The 22,507-nt window shown below is 36.8% G+C and overlaps 1 protein-coding gene across 8 annotated transcripts in view; it reads left to right on the top strand.

The window, feature by feature from the left end:
* NRXN3 (neurexin 3) overlaps nt 1-22,507 on the top strand; it is a 1,617,581-nt gene that overhangs the window by 1,556,629 nt on the left and 38,445 nt on the right. For 6 of the 8 annotated variants that reach the window (XM_023185075.2, XM_023185055.2, XM_023185044.1 and 3 more), the window contains one exon: nt 1,818-1,896. In XM_023185075.2, the coding sequence (XP_023040843.1) occupies nt 1,818-1,896 (79 nt within the window). Of the gene's footprint in view, nt 1-1,817; nt 1,906-22,507 lie in introns of all 8 variants that reach the window. The other 2 variants (XM_023185084.2, XM_023185065.1) reach the window with 1 other exon arrangement.

Here is a 22,507-nt window from a genome sequence, read left to right as displayed (position 1 = left end):
CTTTGCTGTGTCCAGTAATTCTGTACCTAAGATGTCTATTTAAAAAAAGGATGTTTCCTGGAAATTCTGAGTAGAAAGGCTGCCATATGTATTCATTTATTAGGACTGCCATAACAAAATATCCCAGACCAGGTGGCTTAAACAATAGAAATTTATTTCTTCGAGATTCTGGAGCCTAGAAGCCTGAAATAAAGGTGTCAGCAGAATTAGTGTCTTCTCAGAACTCTCTCCTTGGCTTGTAGATGACTATCTTCTAGTATCTTTATATGGCCTTCCTTCCACTGTGTATGTCTGTGCCCTAATCTCCTCTTTTTAGAGGGACAAAAGTCATATAGGATTAGGGATCATCCTAATGCTTCATTTTAACTTCATTACCTCTTTAAGGCTTTGTATCCAAATACAGTCACATTCTGAGGGAGTAGGACTTCAACATATGAATTTTGAGGGGACATAATTCTGTCCATAATGTAAGACCAGGTATAAAGAAGCCTATTGCAAGCCACAAACACAGAATTTGACTAAGATGTATTTATTCAAATTCCCACTTTGTGTTTTTTACTAGCTGTATGTCTTTCAGCAACTCACTTAACCTGTCTAACTGCAATTCTAATTAAGCATATGATAGTCATCCCTGTCCCAAAAGATGGTTGTGAGAATTGTGTCTAATTAATAACTATAACTAAAAAGTATATATAGATAGATAGATAGATATGTAGGTATGTATATGTATGTCTAGGACAGCATCTGGCTTGTAGTAATTGCTCAATAGAAGGGAAATGGTTTATTACCTCTTCCTCTTGAATTTGGATCCAGACTTTAGTACATTTAGGAATCGGAAGATCGACAAGTCAGTAAATATTAGTAACATCAAGAAGGGGAAATAAATGAGCATTACTGAACTATAATATATTGAGTCCTCTTAAGCACATCGTAGGCCAAAAGTTTGTTTTTTGCATAAGATCTGTGTAGATTCATTCGTTCAGTATTTATTGTGCATGCAATATGTACCAAATACAGAAAGCAGTCATTTCCCCTACTGTATGGAGGGCTCTTCTCATAGCTCATACTCGGTCTCCTATATTTCTTGTATATAGATTCTCTGGGATTGGGGAGTTTCTGCAAGACTCAGAATTTAAACGGTGCTTCAAGTTGAACTACTATTATTGCAGTCAAAACTGTTTTTGCTCTCTTCAGGAACAGCCTTACCTGTGTTCAGGGACTTTTGTGTGGTATCATGCTACTGATCGACATTACCAATTTGACTATTGCAGCAATTACATGAATGATAAAAGCCACTATGCTGTTCCTGAAGAGAATGCATTCCACAGCATTCGTTAATTATCCCAGCCTGTAGATGCACAACTACCCCTGCGTACACTTGAGACCACACACCATAAGGATTGAAACTCTCTCAAAGTCACAATGACTTTGTGTTGTTTTGTACTCTTACATTGCCCATCCTTTACAATGGCCCTTCTCCTGTCGTTCCGATTCTCAGAACTCAAAATCAGAATGAAGTAAGGCTGCACAATGTCATTTATGGGGATGGGTTAGGCTTAAGTCTCCTGGAACCACCTTGGGTCACCCAGCTCTATGGAAGACCCCCCTAGATAGTCTAGATCCAAAGTCATTCTCAGCCACACAGTAGTTAAGAATTCTCCATCCTACAGTATGCCCTTCTTTAGAATAATAACCATGATGATGGGAGATGGGACACAATGATAAATCTTTGATGTCTTTGTTCATTAGTTTCCTTATCTATCTCTCTCTCTTCTCTCTCTTCCCCTACCCCATTATTTTCTCTTTGACATAAACAGCCAACATCAGATGATCTTGTTTCATCTGCTGAATGTTCAAGTGATGATGAAGACTTCGTTGAATGTGAGCCGAGTACAGGTAGGTCAGGTCAGTCTTGTTTTGCTTGCTTTCTTTTTTCTTTTGCAAAAAACAATACATACATATATGTGATTATACATGTTTTTTATATATAGATTACAGTGTGTTAATGTGTGTATATTTTTATATCTATATATGTATAAGTATACATATATACTATATCAATGAAAGCATCAAATCCCATGGAAGGAGCAATAAGATCCTACAAAAATTTTAAGTCAGTCTCTTGATCGCTAACAAAAAAGTCATGGTATATGACTTAACATTGGGCAAGCAGATGCCTAGATTTACCACTGCAGCAGCAAATGTGTATCAGTCAGTGGCAGCTGTGAAATTCACAGAGGGTGGGAACATGAGGAAATGTATGTTGGAATGACATCAAGAAAGGATGAACCCATGGAGGAGCTTAAAGATTGGTAAGTGGAGCCATAAAGATTGGTAAATATCACTTAAAAATCACGAATTGTTCTGAGCTAAGAGAACCAAAAAGATATGTGTATATATATATATTTTCCATGGGATTTCAACAGCAGTTAACATGGTATTATCTTTATACTAATTTTGTTAACTGTGTGTCTAGAAAACTTGTGCAACAATATAGTGAACACAAAATTAGTACTGTACCATGCCATGTCAACAGCTGTGATGCTTCAAAATGTATCTACTGTGCTGAAGTTGAGAAGACTTTAGCAATCAGAAGCTTCAATGTGTTCCCCATTTGGACCCAGATACATTTTGATGTTTTATGGTCTTTCTTTATAGTGAGCTATATATGAGATAATGTCCAGCAGGCAATTGCAGTCCCTGATTATTTCCTATCAACTTTTCCCAGTTGTCTGTTTTGAGACTTACTATAAGTTAAACATTTATATGTATATAATAGAGAACAGATATCATCGAATTTCTGTGTATGTTTAATAGAATTAACAGCTGGAGTTGGGCCAGGATCTTATTTCTGCAAAGACTAGAATAAATAGAATTTTCTTGTTATTTTTTGCATTGCTTTCAGATTTTTTTCCTTTTAAGAAAAGGAAAGCCATTAAAAATTCTCTTTTGCTAATTCTAGAAAATTTAAGCTTCATGAAAAAATAATCTAATAAAAATAAAAACCTTCCATTTCTGACCCCTAAATAATCTACAAGATTTCAAATGTGTTGAAGTCTGACTGCTTTGGTTTCTTGCAAGTGGCATTGGATCCAGAAAGTTCTGTGGGTTCACACCCTTAGTATGACACAGGGACATATCATTAATATGATGGGGCTTCCATTCCGGAGTGTAATCTGTTCCACTGGGAGCTCAGCTGTGTGGAGGAAAAGTAAAATGTGATCTGGTCGGTTTTTTTCCAGATTTTTAGGTAATAATAATCTGTATGTGCTATGTGAGCACATAGCCATACATGCAACATGTACCCTAAAAGGGCAGATATATTCCAACTATACCAGAACTTGGGTGCCATGTTTTCATTAATTTATTCATTCATTCAATATTTATGAGCACTCAGGCAGGATACAATATATCCCTAGATTTGAGTCCTTCCTCTGTTTTTTTTTTTTTCTTAGAAATTATCTGTCAGAGAGTAGAACAGTTTTGCTATGTAACTGGTAGTGTAATTCAATTCAACAGCTATTTTTGAGAGTCAACTGTATATGTTAAGCATGTGCTAGATATTAAGGGTTCATATCTTAATAGGTCACAATCCCCAAGACGTACATTAAATTAGCTTGTTTTGTGGCAAACACTTTAAGAAATCTAGGCTTTATTTATCTTTCGTTTTGTTTTGTTTTGTTTTTTGAGATAAAGTCTCACTCTGTCGCCTAGGCTGGAGTGCAGTGGTGTGTTTATAGCTCGCTGCAGCCTCAAACTCCCGGGCTCAAGTGGTCCTCCTGCCTGAGCTTCCCAAGTAGCTAGGACTACATGCACCACTATACCAGCTAATTGGTTTTATTTTCTGTACAAATGGGATTCTCATCATGTTGCTCAGGCTGGTCTTGAGCTCCAGACCTCAAGAAACCCTCTCACGTTGACCTCCCAAGTGGTTTTCTTCCTTTCTTAGCAGTGATATCTCTATATGCAGCAATGTTTATCAAATCTGTAGGTTTTAAGGCTTGTCAAAATTGAGACTTGGTCATTCTGAAATATTATCACCATCTTTCCTCAACTACTCACCCTGCCTCAGAAAGTCATCTCCATAGCAACCTTCATAATAAGGCAGTGGGCTTTTCCAGATCTCAGCTTCAGATTCTCCAGCCTATAGTTGCCCCACTTATAGGTATATATTGCTATTTGTTATGAGACTTGAACAGCCTAAACCTGAATGGCCCCAAACTAAATCCATTGGTTTTCTAGAGGCCGCACAGGTATTTTCTCTGATTCAAAAGCAGAGGAAAGAAATTCAACACCAACATTTCTTGAATAACATGGGGTGGGTGGGGAGATCCAGTTTTTAAAACAATCTGTTGTGTTCTGTAAGGGAGCATGAGAGGAGATAAAGTGAGTGACAGAACCCCTACCCTGAAAGAGCGAACATGTAGCTCTAGGAGACTGATATTGATTTCCTCCCCCTGTGATTATTCAACTCATCACATTTGAAGAATGAGCATTGCATTTTTCTAATTTTATTTGCTCCATAAAGTGTTCCTGGTGAGTGATTGGGATATACAGGGAAATACATCAGAGGTATATTTAATATAAGAAGTAGGTAGATATTTCTAGTAATGCAGAGAGAGAAGAGGTGTGCCCAGAGGACCTGATTTCCACTAATGGGGATCACCTTCTTGGAGCTATCAAGCCCTCTTTTTCATCACATAAGAAATATCTCCTCAGGAGTTCAAGACCAGCCTGGCCAAGATGGTGAAACCCTGTCTCTACTAAAAACACAAAAAAATTAGCCAGGCCTGCTGGCAGACACCTGTAATCCCAGCTACTCAGGAGGCTGAGGTAGAAAATTGCTTGAACCCGGGAGGCAAAGGTTGCAGGCAACCAAGATTGTGCCACTGTACTCCAGCCTGGGCAACAGAGCAAGACTCCATCTCAAAAAAAAAAACAAAAAACAAAAAACAAAAATACTCAGGCGTCATGTTTTCCAAAAACAATACAGATTAAAATCAGAAACCAGTTTCTTGGGCAAGATTTGCACTGCCTAAAGAGAAGGGACCTACTTCCCATGCAGCAACAGATAATGGTGATATTTACATATCTTTGACATAAATTGCCAATCTTGCAATTCTACATTACCCTAATTCACTGCCTCCATTTCTAAAACATTTTTCCAGGCCTTTTGCTTGATGGAAATACACTAAATTTGGCTAACTTCCTTGGCCTTGTTCTATCATATTTATCACTTTATCTTCTTTCACTTTGCTATCAAGTTTATTATTTTCTAGCTGTCTCTGTTTATGAGGCATTTAACTTCTACAGGTTATTTCCTGATTTATTTACATCCATTTGAAGCTCTCACTTTTCATAAATTTGAGTAGTTTAGCGTATGCTATAATTCAATTTTTATTTTCCTGTGAACATCACATTTTAAATGAAATAATTTATTTTTTCTTCAAATCAAATTGGATTTTTAAACTGCTGGTTTTGAGTTAGGTGTAAGCAATCTCCTTTCACTCTCAGAACTTACTTTTGTGCTTAGGGGTCACCAAGGTTTGGTATAGCTTAATCTTATTATATTTACGAACAACATAAATATTTTTGGAGTTTGGTCAATAGGAGTCTAGAAACCTTGCAAATCCAATGGAAGTCAAATTTTCACGGTTTATTTTTGCTGGTAAATATGTAGATAAAAAAAAAAAATTCCAACTCATGAGAGCAAGGCATAAAGTAACAGCTCAATTAGGATTTGTCGACTAAATTACTTTGAAACAGAACTTTATATCTCTAACTTCATTTCCCCTTTAACAGCTCAAATTAAACCTGTTGAATCATTTAAAATTTATGATTTCATATGATAGGGCTGCCCTGACAAAACCTACATTTTTAACAAATTTATTTTAAAATTTTTATTTGAGACTGGGTAACAAGACTGGCTAATTTTTGTATTTTTAGTAGACACGGGGTTTTCCCATGTTGGCCAGGCTGGTCTCAAACTCCTGGGCTCAAGCGATCCACCCACTTCAGCCTCCCAAAGTGCTGGGATTACAGGCATAAGTCACCGTGCCTGGTCAAAACCTACATTTTTTTAACAATAGTATTCTCTGCTTTTTCCTATCCCTACCTTTTTCTGGGAACTAGATTCTTTTATAAGTCACAGATATAATCACATTTTCTGAATAGTTGCTTCAAGAACCCAGAATTGAACCTTTAAACAATAACGTTATAGTAAAACCGTCTGCATCAAATGAAAATATTCAGAAGTGTAGTTTCTGAATGGCTATCTAAGGGTGAAGGTCTGGATTGTAATTCTTGATTTATAAATGTTAATTGTATTCTTCACAAAACAAATCAGTATCTATTTAATACTTTTATTTAATATTTAATACAAAGAACAAAGATTTGTTCTTTGCATATAAACTGTTTCCTTTCCAACTGTACTTCTATTAATCTTAAATTGTGCAGTAAACTCATATTTCATTGTCCTTTTTATCTCTTTGAATCCAACAAGAAAAACAGATGATCTGGAGAGCATTCAAACAACCCCTAGGAAAGGGATACCCTCATGAGATTATGGAAGCCAAATAGCAATTAAGATCATTAGTAAATTCACATTTGTAATATAAAATGTGGGTATGAATTCTGAAATTCAGATAAAATAACACAATTCACTTTCCATTTCTTCTCTTTCTCTCACCCCTGCTGCTATCGCTAGAATTCCCATCTTTGGAAATAGAATAATAGTGAAAATAAATATATTCTTAGATTAGTTTTTGTATAATTAGAAATGATCAACTTCCTGGATTTTACATATTTATAATTTCAAGATTCTAAAAGTCTTGGGGGCAGGAGGCCACAGAGCAGAGCAAAAAAGAAAAAAAAAGTAATACTTTTATACTGATAAGTGAGCATGGCAATACCTAACCAAATTGATTCATCCAGTCATTATCCAGGGGTACATTTTTCAGTTTGTCAATTAGCTAGTTTTTCTGCCTTCACTTTTCTTAAATGTCCTTTGATCGAATCTCAAGGGATAGCACTTCCACCAGAGGGCAGACAGTAAAAGGAAGTGAAGATGAAACACATCCATCCATCAATAAGACTGTGCTGAACAGCTTTCATAATGGTTGGATTGAAGGAGATGTTTAAACTAATGGCAGTAATATGAGATCACAAAATAATTGCTATTCCCAGAGTGATTCTCAGGTGTATTTTTACTCCTCAAATCTACAGGATTCATATGTGCATTTAGGTGTTACTGCTACTTAGCTCCTCTTTGTTAGTGCTACTATAATATACAACCCAAACTGAATGAAATTTAAATTTGGCATGACATCAAGAACATATCTAGCATTTTCCAGGTGGAACTGGATTCTTAATCTTTATCAGTCTGAGATGCCTCAGGAAAGTATCATCTGAAAATCGGGCACTGAGTTACTAAAAGCTCACCAAATCATTTTGGTTTTTATTTGCTGGAACATGGTAGAAAATGCAGCTGAAATGTTAATAGATAATAATAATTTTCTAGTGAAGGATAAAGAGAAATTTATACCAGAATTTATAGATAACAAGTAAATGTGCTGATCATTGGCCTTAAATATGATGTTTGAAATCTTATTTATAGAAATACATTTTGGGCCGGGCGCAGTGGCTCAAGCCTGTAATCCCAGCACTTTGGGAGGCCGAGACGGGCGGATCACGAGGTCAGCAGATCGAGACCATCCTGGCTAACACGGTGAAACCCCGTCTCTACTGAAAATGCAAAAAAAAAAAAACTAGCTGGGCGAGGTGGCGGGCGCCTGTAGTCCCAGCTACTCGGGAGGCTGAGGCAGGAGAATGGCGTGAACCCGGGAGGCGGAGCTTGCAGTGAGCTGAGATCCGGCCACTACACTCCAGCCTGGGCCACAGAGCGAGACTCCGTCTCAAAAAAAAAAAAAAAAGAAAGAAAGAAAGAAAAAAAGAAATACATTTAACTATTCATTTTAGATTTTTCTATATGAAAACTCATTAGCAAATAGAATCATGTTACAATTTAATTAGTCAATGGCTATTCAGAATATAGTACAAAAATAAATGTCCAAGTAAAATCCCATAGGAATGTTGAAGTATGACAGAACTATAAATTCAATGATCTGTAAATGCTATAAATTCTGGTAAAAGGCTCAGATCCACTTAAACACTTTGACCAAAGAGATAATAGAAATAATCTAAGACAAGCATTTTAGCTTTGGAAAGAGAACTGTAGAATTTTCAATAGAAAATTACTTAATTTAATTCATTATTATTGGCTGTGGACATCAGTCATTTTAAAATTTGAGTTATAATACATGTCTAATGCTCACAAAAGCAAATAGTTGTTCATATACTTAGGTCTAGGCTAAATCGTATCCAGTTTTCAACTGTCTTTATTGCTCTGTAAGTTAATAGAGTATGTTCATGGGAGTATAATGTTCCAGATTAATGATAGTTTTTGTCTTTATTAACCCACTAAGTTATGTCACTTTCTTTTTTGTTTATTTCTGAGACAGAGTCTCGCCCTGTCACCAAGGCTGGAGTGCAGTGGTGCTATCTCGGTTCACTGCAAGCTCCGCCTCCTGGGTTCACGCCATTCTCCTGCCTCAGCCTCTGGAGTAGCCAGGACTACAGGTGCCCGCCACCACGTCTGGCTAATTTTTTTGTATTTTTAGTAGAAATGGGGTTTCACCGTGTTAGCCAGGATGGTCTCTATCACCTGACCTCGTGATCCACCCGTCTCAACCTCCCAAAGTGCTGGGATTACAGGCGTGAGCCACCGCACCCGGCCAGTTGTGTCACTTTTTTATAACAACTCCATCCCAACCCAAGTTATTTTTTAAGTCATTGCAGTAATTGTGTGCTCTTAAAATCCTTAATGGTGAAATGCTTTGAAAATTACGTTAAGAATAGAAATATAAGAATAGGAAAGATCTACTAATTAGCTCTTTGCATTTTAGGCTGAGGAATAGTGTGCATATGTGGCCCATAGATTGACTATTATGGATTTCATAACAAATACATTTAATAATAAAAAAATTAAATGAAAAAAATTCTATCCAACTCCATTACCCAAGATATTTTGGTAGATTGGAGCGCGAGGCAGGGGAATCCATAAAATCAATGTATGAGTGTGTATAGTTCTATCTGAAAGTTTGATAAATCTCTTCTATATGTAACACTTTTAAGTAACTATTACATGTAGGCACTAGAATAGGTGCTGGGAAAAAAATATATATATTTTACTTCAGAAATATTGCTTCCAGAAGTTCAGTTTATTAGAAAAGACATACATAATATGACGAATAAATGAAAAGAAAAGGGAGGGAAGAAACAATGAGGACAATGAATGGAAATGCCCGCGATATTATCAGCACCCTAAGGAGATTGGAGCACTCCAATTCAGTGAACAGCATACCTTATCGAGGATATGCAAGGAAAAAAAAAAGTCACACAAGATTATGCCAAGCAGTGACAGATTCAACTAACCCCAAGGAGCAGTATTTTAGTTTGGTGACACAGAATTTCTCATTTATTATGATTGAAGAATTAGTACAGCTCAGTAAAGTGAAAAAGCAACACTCTTTTGGGGACTTCACATATACAGTATGGTCAAGGGCCACAACTTTTTTAGGTAATAGGGTAAAGGATGAACATGGTGAAGAGAGAATTTCAATCTGAACTCATGAGAACTTCCTGAATCCAAATGCCAATGCAAGTGGTAGATAAGGAGTGAGCTTAATGACGTCATTAAGCAAGTCCCCCAAAAATAAATAAAGAGGGATTGGGTTTTAAAAGAGAAGTTTTTATGGGATTTATTTTATTCTTTTTATTCTACATTTTTCTTCCATGAGCCCCCAGTGTGTGGTACTGTGTGTATATATATGATATGCACATATGCAAATAATATAGTGCCTGTCATTCCATATATGTAGACACAGGATAAGTGATATTAGACTAATGTAATCAGAGATTAACAGCCCCTACCATCAGTCATGTGTTTACACAGAAATTCACGCCATCATTCTTAACCAGCATCAGCCGACATAGACATGCATGATACTGTTTTAACTCGGCAAACAAAGCATGTTGATTTTTCTTTAGGATTTCTTTATCATAATTATAATGGTGACTCCATAATTCAGTTATCCTTGGGAGGGGTGGAAGGAAAAAATTATACAGATATATCTATCCGTATATGCACATTCTTGTGTATATATATAAATAGATATATATCTTGTATATATTTGAAGAACATTTTGTTGTTTCACCTCATCTTGTGCCGCATGAATTTTTGGTGGTTCAATTTATTTTATTTTGATTCATATTTAGTATTTTGATCATTACGGCTATTTTTAACTCATTGCTATACTTTTATGAGTAATTATAATCATTATTTTCAAATACTGAGAGATATATAGATCTACAAATCAAACAAGGCAAAAAAATCTTTTCTTGCCATCCTAATCTTGAATTCCTCCCCTTTCAGCATATCCCTCCAGTATTTATCTCAAAACAAAACAAACCCCAACAAAATCCAAGAAAGTTGTGTACAAAAGAATGAATAGTGTGTTTTCCTCTTCCTCCTTCTATGCATATTTTTCCTTTTAATTTCCTTTTCTTTTCATTTACCCCCATATCTGCATGGACCACTTGCCTTTACTTTCCCCTTTATGACAATGTAATTAATTGAAAAGATAAAAGAAGAGCCAGAAAAAAGTGAAAAGAAAAACACGTAGAAATGACAGAGAAACACACCCCTCTCCACAAATTTCAGATGGCATAAAAAGAATTTTATTGCAGATACAGAATATTTGTTGTATCTTTTATTTCTGTCTGGACAAGCCCAGGGTCATTGTGTGGCATGCCGTGACAGTTTTGTAGCTAATCAACTAACCATGGCCTCCATCACCAGTGCATGACACCATCTTGTGTTTCATCCAAGTGACACATCTAGGCTAACCCAGCAAGTCCAGTGTATGAGTTGTGGGGATTACATTATTTTGTAGTTGTAATTTCATGGGTCCTTGCTTTTATTATTATTTCCATTGGATCATGGCAGCCCTAAAGAGCTGCTTTCGCAGCATCTCTGTATGGTTTCGTTCTTGTGTTTTCTTTTCTCGGCACAGCAGTCAAGCATGTGTCTCTTGTTTGGCACATCTGTCTTGCCATCTTGTCTTGGAGTCCACTGTCATGGTGTCATTCTGTGATTCTGTTCTCTGTTTGTAATCTGTGGTTTGAAATCCTCTGCCTTTATTTCTCACTCTCCTATTGTCTCTACTTTTAACCTTACCCCTAGGGAACTTCACAAAGAAGCAAAACAAACTTTCAGTCACATTGTAAGACTGATCACTGGTTTGCATCTGGAAGTCATAAGTTGTACTTTTTACCTGACTTAAGGAGGAAAAACTTACAGTGGGAAACTACTGATAATTATACTCAAACAGCAATCTGATCAACGACAATAAGAAACCCTTGTTGATTATTTTTGGTATGATTTCTCAATGGGCTTACTGTTAAAGGGACTTCATGTAACAGCTAATTTCCAAAGAGTTTTTTTCATAAATTACCAGTCTTCTAGTCAGAAACTTTTCTTCAGGAGCAGATCAACTGAAGACATTTTTCAGGAATTGCTAGTGAGGGAGCATCATTTCTGCTGTGTACAACAGTGCCTGTTCCTGAATTGGTGAGAAACTTTATAGAAATCTGCAAATGTTTTATTATAAAATTCGTTTATGTTTAATGTATTAAAATATAAATGTGTTCAGCAAGGCATCTGAGGATGGCAAAAGAAAAAAAACTTTTTAACTTACTGGTTCCACCTCATGCATATTTCGAGGTAAGATTATCTTTTGATCTTTCTGAGTCAACTGATACATATTTTACTTTTTTATTTTTTAATTCATGGAAGCATTAGAGAGCCAACACTTCAACTTGGACCGAAATTCATTCTTTTCCCATTCCAGAGAACACGACGTACATAATAGCTTTAGTTCTGAGAACAGAATCTGAATTTGAGACAAAAGTAGAAGGAAGTGCCCAGTTAATTATCCAAATGTTAGACTCTACCTGTGATTATCCAGGCAATTTGATACATTACTTGGAAGGATTTGATTACTTGGATACGAATAGGATGAAAATGACACTTTGTAACAACTTTCCCTCTTTAAGGATTGAGCACAAGGATATCAAATAGGTGTAAAGATGAGTAATAGGTAATATGTTAATAGATTAAAGATGATTAAATATGCCCAAAGATTTCAGATGAAAAATCTTTTTTTTTTTTTTTTTTGAGATGGAGTCTCGCTCTGTCGCCCAGCCTGGAGCACAGTGGCGCTATCTCGGCTCATTGCCAGCTCCGCCTCTGGGGTTCATGCCATTCTCCTGCCTCAGCTTCCTGAGTAGCTGGGACTACAGGTTCTCGCCACTACGCCTGGATACTTTTTTGTAGTTTTTTAGTAGAGACGGGGTTTCACCATGTTAGCCAGGATGGTCTTGATCTCCTGACCTCATGATCTGCCCGCCTCGGCCTCCCAAAGTGCTGGGATTACAGGCGTGAGCCACCTTGTCCAGTTGAAAAATCTGTATTTTTAATTTGAAAAAGAGAAAGCATATCAAGATCTGTGGTTTTCTGATGAGGTCTTTCAGTCAGGCCAGGGTAGCTATTGTTTTTAATTAAGGGTAAGGGGGGAAAGGCCAAGAACGAGGAACAACTTTCTGATAAAAGAAGGAAGGGAAACACAAAAGGTGAAGAAAGAGGAGGAGAGAAAGGTAAAAGAAAGGAAGGAGCAAAGGAAGAGATATGGATTATAAGCCAGGTACAACTGCTTGCTGATAAATATTTTAAAACCAGCACACACACACAGCCCTAATTTGCAGTTTTCCAGTTTCTGTATAGTGTAAAATATTCCCACTATGGCTGATTTCTAGCTACCAGCATGATAGCCCTAAACTCAGAATTGGGAATTGTGCTCGCTCACACACAATTATGTGGCTTTTTCATCATACGTACACTATACACATCAAGAACCTCAATAGACAATAGTAAAATTTAGTTAAATAATTAGGAAGTACTGAGTTTTAAGTTTTTAATTATCTGTTTTTAATATACTTGTAACTGTACATATATATATATATATATATATATATATATATATAAACTTTTGAAAATGGCCATATTTTAACAACCAGCTTGCAAATTTGCTAGAAATTTTGCAATCAGTTGTCATAAACTGGTTCTAGCACACCACTAGCCCAGGTACTATACTGGGTACATGAAAACAGAGTATTTTATTTAAATTTCATTTTAAGTGATTGTGAGATAAAAACTCCCTTGGTCGTCTTACAAGTGAGAAAATTGGGATTTTAAGTTTGCTTGTTCAGAGTCACATACCTGCATATAAATGGTAGAGGTAATATTTAAACCCAAATCTATTTGAAAATAGACATTTTCTTTCTATTACAGTGTGCCAGTCATTCTTCAACATTTCTCAGAGCACTAGGTTTTCGAATTTTGACATGCTCCTTTGTGGAGCTTAGCATGACTAGGGTTGCCTTATTGCCTCAAGGAGGTCCTTGGCTTTAGCTGTCATAGATAAAATAGAGTTTAAATGTATTATGATTGTGTCAATGGCAAAATGAAGACAGTGAAACAAAATTAGAACTCCTGATTACTCTGTTTGTAAATGCCACAAAAGTTATGACCATGTCTTCATGAGAATGCTCACTTTGACTAATTTTGTTTCCTCCAAATATTCCTCTTTTACTAACATTGACAATGAACAGGATATTTCTTAGGTTTTCAAATTCTGTCTCTTGAACTTTGGAAAGACTATCCCAGATACATTTCTGAGCACATAGAATCTATAACATGTTTCCATTATGTAGTTAGCTTTTATAACTTTTAAACTATAATGAATTTTATTTAGTTACAGTATGTGATGCATGTTAATTGACCAACTGCACAGTGAAATATGTTAATGCCCTTTGCTTCCACATTCTCTAATAGAGTAAGTTAGTATATTAACATTTAAAACAGCGTGAGAACCATAGTATTGCAGAAAGCAACTGCAGCTTCTAAAAAGATCATTTTATGGTAAGAAACTTAATCATTGCTTTATAAAAGAGTTTGAGAGGTCTGGGAATTAAAAAGGAAAGTGTTGCAGCTTTTTAGTCCTTCTAATTTGACAAGATAATTTGATTGGGGTTCTGATAGTGCAGTATTTTGCTTTAATTTGATGTGAAGTTTAGTTGCCCCTATAATTTTTTTTTTTTTTTTTTTTTTTTTTTTGGTCCTTCTGTCACCCATGCTGGAATTTAGTGGTGTAATCTCACCTCACTACAACCTCTGCCTCCCAGATTCAAGTAACTCTCCTGCCTCAGCCTCCTGAGTATCTGGGATTACAGGCAGGCACCACCACACCCAGCTGATTTTTGTATTTTTAGTAAGATTTTACCATGTTGGCCAGGCTGGTCTTGAACTCCTGGCCTCAAGTGATCTGCCCACCTTGGCCTCCTGAAGTTCTGGGATTACAGGTGTGAGCCACCATTCTGGGCCTCCCTGTAGTAAACTTTCGGTGGCAGCATATACAACATTGAATAACATCCTTTGAAGTGATTTCTAGACTTTCTCCTATAGGTTTGCCACTGCTACAGCTTTGTTTCATCATTCAGTGAATATGAGCACTTCCTTTAGTGAAATCTAGTCTTAAGTACTTCACATTGTTAACTACTTTAATCCTCACAGCAATCACATGAGTGTCTATTATCTCCATTTTAAAGATAAATAAATGGAGGCACAGAGGAGCTAAGCAAGTTATCAAGGTCACACAGCAAGGAAGTAGAAGAAATGGGATCTGAACCCAAGCCAACTTCCCCCAGCATCCACACCCATCACTATGCTATCCTGTCTCTTACATAGTGCTTATTTTCCATTAACCTAAATATATGAAATAGCTGCCAGCCTCCTTGATAATAAAAGAAAGTCTGTGTATTGAATGTATTACATGGTTGGGAAGTAGTTGATAAATGGGTTATTACATATCAAAAAGGCTTTAAGAATCTTGGTTGATGGGGGTTATAAAGTTATTCCATTATGATTTATTCAAATAACTGTGGTTAAAACAAGTTACCCTGATTCCCTGTAAGGAGGAATGACACCAATATTGGAGAGAAATACCAACACTTACTTGAAGTGAGTCTCCCTTGATATCACCTGTGTAATAATATGTGCACTTGGGGTTTCTAGCTCATTATTAATTATCAGTTCTGCTCACAACATAGACTCAGACAACAGCCACTTTTAACTGATGGTAGGATTCTAAGAATAGAGGCTCTTAGCAAGAGCTTGGGTTAAGATACTGTATTTTCTTTATTTCAGAAACAATTATGTTCCTTGGAACACAGTGATTTAGGTGTTACAGCTAAAAGAAAGCCAAAAAATAAAATAAAATAAAATAAAATAAAATAAAATAAAATAAAATAAAGGAGGGGAACTTGTATTTCTTATCTTAGACCCTTTCTGACACCCACATGCTCTTGACATCTCTTAAAATTGTACCCATTTGTTTATCCTCCTTTTTCCCTCACTTCCTTGCATTATGCATCCAAAACTATTTAAAAAACCAAAACACACACACACACACACACACACACACACACACTTTTTTGGGTCTTTGAGTTTCCTATGCAAGAAAAAAATCTTAAAATGAGTTAGAAACACCTAAAATTCACAATCAAAGAGGAAACATTATTTTAAAACTGTGTTTGCTTTTATTATAATCCTTATTCCAAGGCAAGTATGGCCTGTGCAAGCATCTGAGGATTCCATTACAAATAATATCACTCTCAACCCTTCCTGAATCCAGATCATAAACTGGAAAATGTGTCTAGTTGAAAATGTTTACATACCCTCTGTTCTAGGGCAGTGCTTCCATCTTAGCTTTGAAGCACAGAGCCCTCTTCTACTAAAAGATGGTGAAAATTGGCAATACTGTATTGCCCAGTGTTAAAATTTGTCAGATTGATGACCCAGAGCAAAAGTGGGAAAACTTTCTTTCTGTAAGGGCTGGGGTGTAAGTATTTCACACTTTGAGGGTGTTAGAGTCCCTGTCCTAACTACTCAATCAGCTCTTATGACACAATAGCAGCCATGGAAATAAACAAATGAGCAGGGCTCTGTTTTCATGAAACTTGATTTATAAAAGCAGAGACGGAGCTGGATTTGGCTCAGAGGTCATTGTTTACCCCAATCTAGAGAAGTCGATAGGTTAAAAATGTGTAGTCTTTTTTTTTTTCATAGATAAGACCTTCTTGCCCATTTTATAGTCAATCCCAACATTTGCTGAGTTCTTCACTAAGTACATGAGACCACATAGGATACAATAGGACATTAAAAGCTTTTTTTTTTGAGACAGAGTCTTTTTTTGTCACCTCGGCTGGAGTGCAATGGTGCAACCTTGGCTCACTACAACCTCCGCCTCCCAGGTCCAAGCAACTCTCCTGTCTCAGCCTCCTGAGTAGCTAGGACTAAAGGTGTGAGCCACCATGACTGGCTAATTTCTGTATTTTTAGTAGAGACGGAGTTTCACCATGTTGGCCAGGCTGGTCTCGAACTCCTGACCTCGAGATTTGCCCCCCTTGGCCTCCTTAACTGCTGGGATTATAGGCGTGAGCCACCGCGCCCAGCCCTAAAAGCTCATCTTTAAGGACATTTCCCACCTTTGTTTTAGATAAGCCACTATCTCAGACATGAAACACAATAACAAACTAAACCAGGGTCATCTCCACCCAGCTTGTACACTACATCTTTGGTTAAGTGCTTAACATCTTGCCCTTTGTTTTGCCAATCTGTCTTCTGAGCTCCCCACCTCTGCTATGTGTGGGCTGCATTCGCCCCCGATTTCAGACCTCTTTGGCAGTAGCTTCCTTGATCTCCAGTCCACAAACTGTGTCATATCCCAGTCATTCTTCCCCAAACCTTGGCTGTGGGCTTTTGAGCTGACAAATGTCTAAACGATTTCACAACCTGCTGAGAGCCTCTTCTTTCCCTGTACTCTTTGATTTGTAGCTTTATAAGTTTTGTGAGGAAAGTGGGAAAAACATTCTTGGTGACACAGGCAGTGAATGAGGAGGACACAATGGAGGGGCACCATATCTAGGACTCCTGCCTGCATTGCGAGCAAAAGCATTTATTTTTATCTTAACCCTCTGAATGTTGAAGGTAGCAGATCATACAGTATAGTACAGGAAGGAGCATCCTATGTCCTGAGGTGAATCACGTGTTCTACCACCTGGCAGCAGATTAGACCAGAGCAGGCTAGGAAAATACAGGTTCACAGTCAGATTTAGTACTACTGCAAAAATGGCTTTTCCCTAAGAAGTTTTTAACTTCTATTTTGGGTTTAGGGGTATACATGAAGGTTTGTTACCTATGTAAACATGTGTCATGGAGTTTTGTTGTACGTATCATTTTATCATCTAGGTATTAAGCCCAGTATCAAATAGTTACCTTTTCTGCTCCCTCCATTCTCTCACCCTCCCTGCTCAAGTAGACTCCATTGTCTGTTGTTTCCTTGTGTTAAGTCATCATTTAGCTCCAACTTGTTGAGAACATGCAGTATAAGTTAATGCTTACTCTCTTTAACATCTTTCGCATTAGAAATCTATGGAGAAGAAATATGAAAGACTCATATATAAACATGGGGCAAACCATGAAGCTAAATCTTAATGTATCCCAAACCCCAGAGGGAGCATGAGGTTAACTTTGGAGAGCCAGGATGCTTAGTGATAACATGAGCTTTCTACATTAGCAGGGCCCCCTGGTGTGGTTTTGTGTTTGGAGTTGTAAGGTTCTGAACTACAAAGAAAGCAAACAAAATGAAGAGGTGATGCAAGGAGGCCAAAAATACGGAGGCATTAGGAAAGGCTTTGGAGGCAAGAGGCACAGGGTCATCTTCTAAAATAACTTATTGCAATGAGTGTTTCAGTAAGCTTTGGAGATCAAAGAGATTATGGAGAACAAGAGGAAAACAAGGGTAAATTAGGCACGATTGACGGCCTGACAAGGACTTTCTCTCCCTTTCTGCTTACAATAACCTCGCATTTTATCATGTGGCTAGTTGGTTTGTTTACTTGTTTGTTTACACTTACTCATTACTAGCTTTCCCTATAAAGCAACGGAAAATACTCTGTCCCCAGGGACCAGCTGCATAACATGAATAGATGAAATAGACCAGACCTGATGCAGTCTGCAGTCATGGGAACTCTGAACTGAAGAGAACATGCCCTCATTTAAAGACATCCAAATTAAATATTTTAAAAACACTAAAAGAGACCCCATGAAGGTCAAACAAGGCATAAGGAGACACACAGTGTTTTTTGTTTCTTAATTTCCTTTAAATATTGCCCTTGCATAAATTTGGAAGGATGTGCTCTCAGTAAAATTTCTGGTTGAATAAACTCTTGGTGACATTATCAAATTAAACAGCAATCCCTTCCAAATTCCCATAAGCTAAGACCTTTTTTTTTTTTTCATGTCTTTTTTTCTCAGATAATCTCAGAGGTTATATAACCTCAAACTATAAGCTTGATGAATTTTAGAGTTCATTGTAATGCTTTTGGTTTAGGTGACAAAACTGATGCTGCAAAGGTAAATTGATTTGAACTAGTCTTTATTGGAGTTGTAATTAAATCCCAGGTTTCCTAACTTTAATCCATGCCATTTTACTGATATTGTATGTTAAGATTGTTTTTGATTGTATATCCAAAGATTTCTATTCTAAACTGAGATAGCATCCAACAGAGAATTCAGAAGTAGTATGAAATGTATTATCTTCCCTCTACTGGACATTGTTGCCACACAAGACAATACCATTGACCCACTTAGGGCTCAAATCTACAACTCTATTATTTTAGTCACAAAGGGAACTAAGAGATTACAGACAAGTTGTGAAGCAGTTAGTGGGGACTAGAAGTCTCTTGTGGCACAGACTCAAATATATGCTCTAGTGATGTGTTCTCAGTAACGTTATCTGCCCACACAGAGGACAGATTAAGCAATCTAGAGTACCGGTTCCCAAACTCGAATTTAAAACTAGTACCAGTCTGTGCCAAAGCTTTCAGTGACCCATAGTGAAATGAGAAAAGCAAGGACAATACAGTGAGTCTGCACAAAGTCAAATTTATAGAACTGCCCTATATTCGGATACTGTATCATGTGTTTTTGGATGGCTAAAATCAATGTCTTTTACAAAAGCAGCATTTTGTTACTATGTATAGCATTCTTAATCAGCAAAATAAAGGTTGGCAATGTCCTTCCCTACAGTTTTTCTTTGAATTTTTTTTTTTCTCAGGCTTTGAAAACAAATAAACATCCCCCAAAGCAAGAGTTTTTAAGTTCTCTATATTGCCACACTAGACTGAGTAGATTTCGAAGAGTGAAGGCCTTTTTACATGTTAAGTTTTATTGTGAACTAATAATGATGATGTTAAGACCCATCTATTTTATTGAGGTCCCAGGAAGTTACCAGTTTAAGCATCTGTCACTTAGATAACAAGCATTAAGATAATTTTTAATCTCAGTTTAAAAAAAAAAAATAAAGGCACAAAATAGATTTCCAAAACAAACCAACAACCAACAACAACAGAAAACCACCCTAGGGTAAATATAATTAGAAGGCCAAGATCAGTTTAGAAGTCTACTTAAAGACAGAAACTTCTAAGGACTGTGTGGAAAGATAATTCATGCCTATAAAAACGTCTCTGTGCTATATCTAGAATTTTTTCACTTTAAGCTTTATAACAAAGGAGAGAGAGCTATTTTGGAAAGCTGAATTAGCCTACATTTGAGCTAACATGATCCATCGTTGTGTCAAGAGAAGGTCAAATATTATAGTTCCCAGCCAAAATAAGGCACGTGATCTACATCAAAGGCAATTCCTGAACGTGTATCTACAGTTCTCATCCCGTCTCCTCTTTTTTGTCTCTTGGGTAATCTATACCAATAACTTCCCGATTCATGAAATTTATTATCTAAATATTGAAAACATTATACTAAATGTAGCCTAATAAAAGTTCATGCCAAATTTACTGAGTATTTATTGGAAATCAGAGACTTAATGTCCTGAATCAGGTGTAAGAATTATATTATCAATAACAGACTTAGTGATTATCTCTAGGTGGTGACTGATACTTTGGTAATCATACTCCAAAACTTCTGTGTAGAAATTGGGCATGGTGGCACATGCCTGTAGTCCCAGCTACTCAGGGTGCTGACGTGGGAGGATTGCTTGAGCCTGGGACGTCAAGGGCGCAGTGAGCCGTGATCACACCACTGCACTCCAGCCTGGGCAACAGAGCAAGATCCTGTCTCAAAAAACGAAACACAACAACAAAAATCTATGCAGAGCATGTATTACATTTGTAATCCGAGAGAAGGGATACCTGTTATTTCTTAAAATATAGAATACTATACTAGGAGACCAGCAAGGGAAATGTTGTAAATATTTAGATACAGAAGCTTTGCCAAACCAGTAAATTTTAAAAAAATAGTGAATCCTTTTTCTGGGTTGAATTATGATGTATGGCCCTGCAAGGAAAGCTGCTGGAGGAATTCAAAGATGATGATGGTGATGATGATGATGATGATGATGATATGCAGGGCTCTATATAGCTTAACACATTAGTTCCATAAGGTCAGTTCTGTTCATCAACTGACAAATTGTCCATGGATACACCAGGTGGTAATGCAGCAGCAGTGAGCACAAGCTATCCTGTAAATGACCCATTACCAAAAAGTTTAAAATGTGTGCTTGGAACCTAGGAACACAGATGGAACACGGAGTGGCTTTCACCAGAGTCTTGGGAATATGCTTGATCCTTTAACCCAGCTTCGGGTGTTGTGTACATACTTAATGCCTGAACAGTTCTCATCTGTACATCTGCTGGTTAGAGGAAAAGATGCAGTTGCAAACAAGTCATTTAAAACTTTACATTCGTATCTCTCTACCTCCCCCTTCCTCTTCCGTCTCTCCCTCGATAGGATGTCCAGAAAATTAAGCCAGCTGCAGATTAATTGAGACTCTCTTCCATGCAGGGAACATCTGTCACTGCAGCTACAGAGATTATATTAATGAATTAAAACATTTGATTACCTTTAATCCAAAAGAATGCAGCAGTCTCTTTAGTCATTTAGTTTATCAGGGTTTTTTGAGGGTTCTTTTTTTTCCACATGCATCTTATGACTATAGTCCACCCCTGAAGCTGTGAGATCTTTCAGCAGATGTTGTTTTCCATATCTTTAGCCTTTCCGTTGTGGAAGGGGGAAAAAGCCCTCAGAAAAGCAATTTTGGAGGAGGCAGAAAAGGTTTCCATCATGAACATATTTTTAGAAACAGCTGGGAAAACAAATGGTCCAAGCGCAATGCCTGGAGCATATCTATTCAAACAGGGTTCTTTAAAGATAAAAGCACCCACTTCTAAATATCAGCATTAGTAGTGATTTCCACATGTATATTTAAGAGATGGGAGAGCTTGCTAAGACTTTTTGATTTCTATTTTGTTTTCTGAGACGTCTTTAACTCTTGGTTTTGTTAGTATGTGAACTTATCAAAAGCTGCTCAAATTATTAAAACTGTATCATCATATGTAAAATATATAAATTTACATATAATGAATGCATAAAAATTTGCTTTCTTATTCTAAGAATGTTCTTATTTGATAACATCTGTGCATAGTCCACAAGATTGACATGGATAACTGATAATGTACTTAGTTATTACCAATCCTATAACCCAATTTGTGAAAAGGTCAGGTACTGCTACTAAAGAACAAACATTTGTATTTGTAGCATTTAAAAACCTGATTTTATTTTGTATTTGCTACATTTGGAGTCAACCTTATGCCCTTCCCTTGTAATGACTTCATTTGTTTACCAAGCTGTTTTGTTCTGCATCCTCTGCTAAATGCCATTACGTAGCTTCCTTTGTCAGACCAATTGGTGAAATAATTCTTTATTGTGTTTTATTACGGCAGTCCAATTTTCAAATTATATGTGGATTTTCTCTGAGTCAGGCATTGCACAAATGCTGATTTGTTATGCTTGAACTTGATAAATGTGTGTTTACCCTGTCAATTGTCATTCATGCTGACTTCTTCCTCTACTCTCTTCACTCTGGTTCTATTTTCATTTAAGAAAATTTCAGAAGTAGTGAAGCTAGGAGAGTTAATGAGTAGCCACATTGACCCTAGTAGGATCTTACCCATTGGAGAAAAGCCCTGTTTCAAAATGATGCACAAATAAGCTTCAACGTCTTCCTTTCCTCAACCCCTGCATGGAGCACAATGCTTATGTGATAGACGGAAGTGAGAAATTTAAGAAGAGCTTCACTAACTTTTCTCAATAAATAAATCTGTCTTTTCTAGAGTCCAACACATCCCAAAGTGTGTGACTTTACTATTTTACCTTAAACTGACTACTATATGAATAGTTTTTCATGTTATATAG

The sequence above is a fragment of the Piliocolobus tephrosceles genome, chromosome 6, assembly GCF_002776525.5.
Source record: "Piliocolobus tephrosceles isolate RC106 chromosome 6, ASM277652v3, whole genome shotgun sequence".
NCBI lineage: Eukaryota > Metazoa > Chordata > Mammalia > Primates > Cercopithecidae > Piliocolobus > Piliocolobus tephrosceles.
Note: the sequence above shows the minus strand (reverse complement) of the source record. Positions and strands in the feature narration are given on the sequence as shown.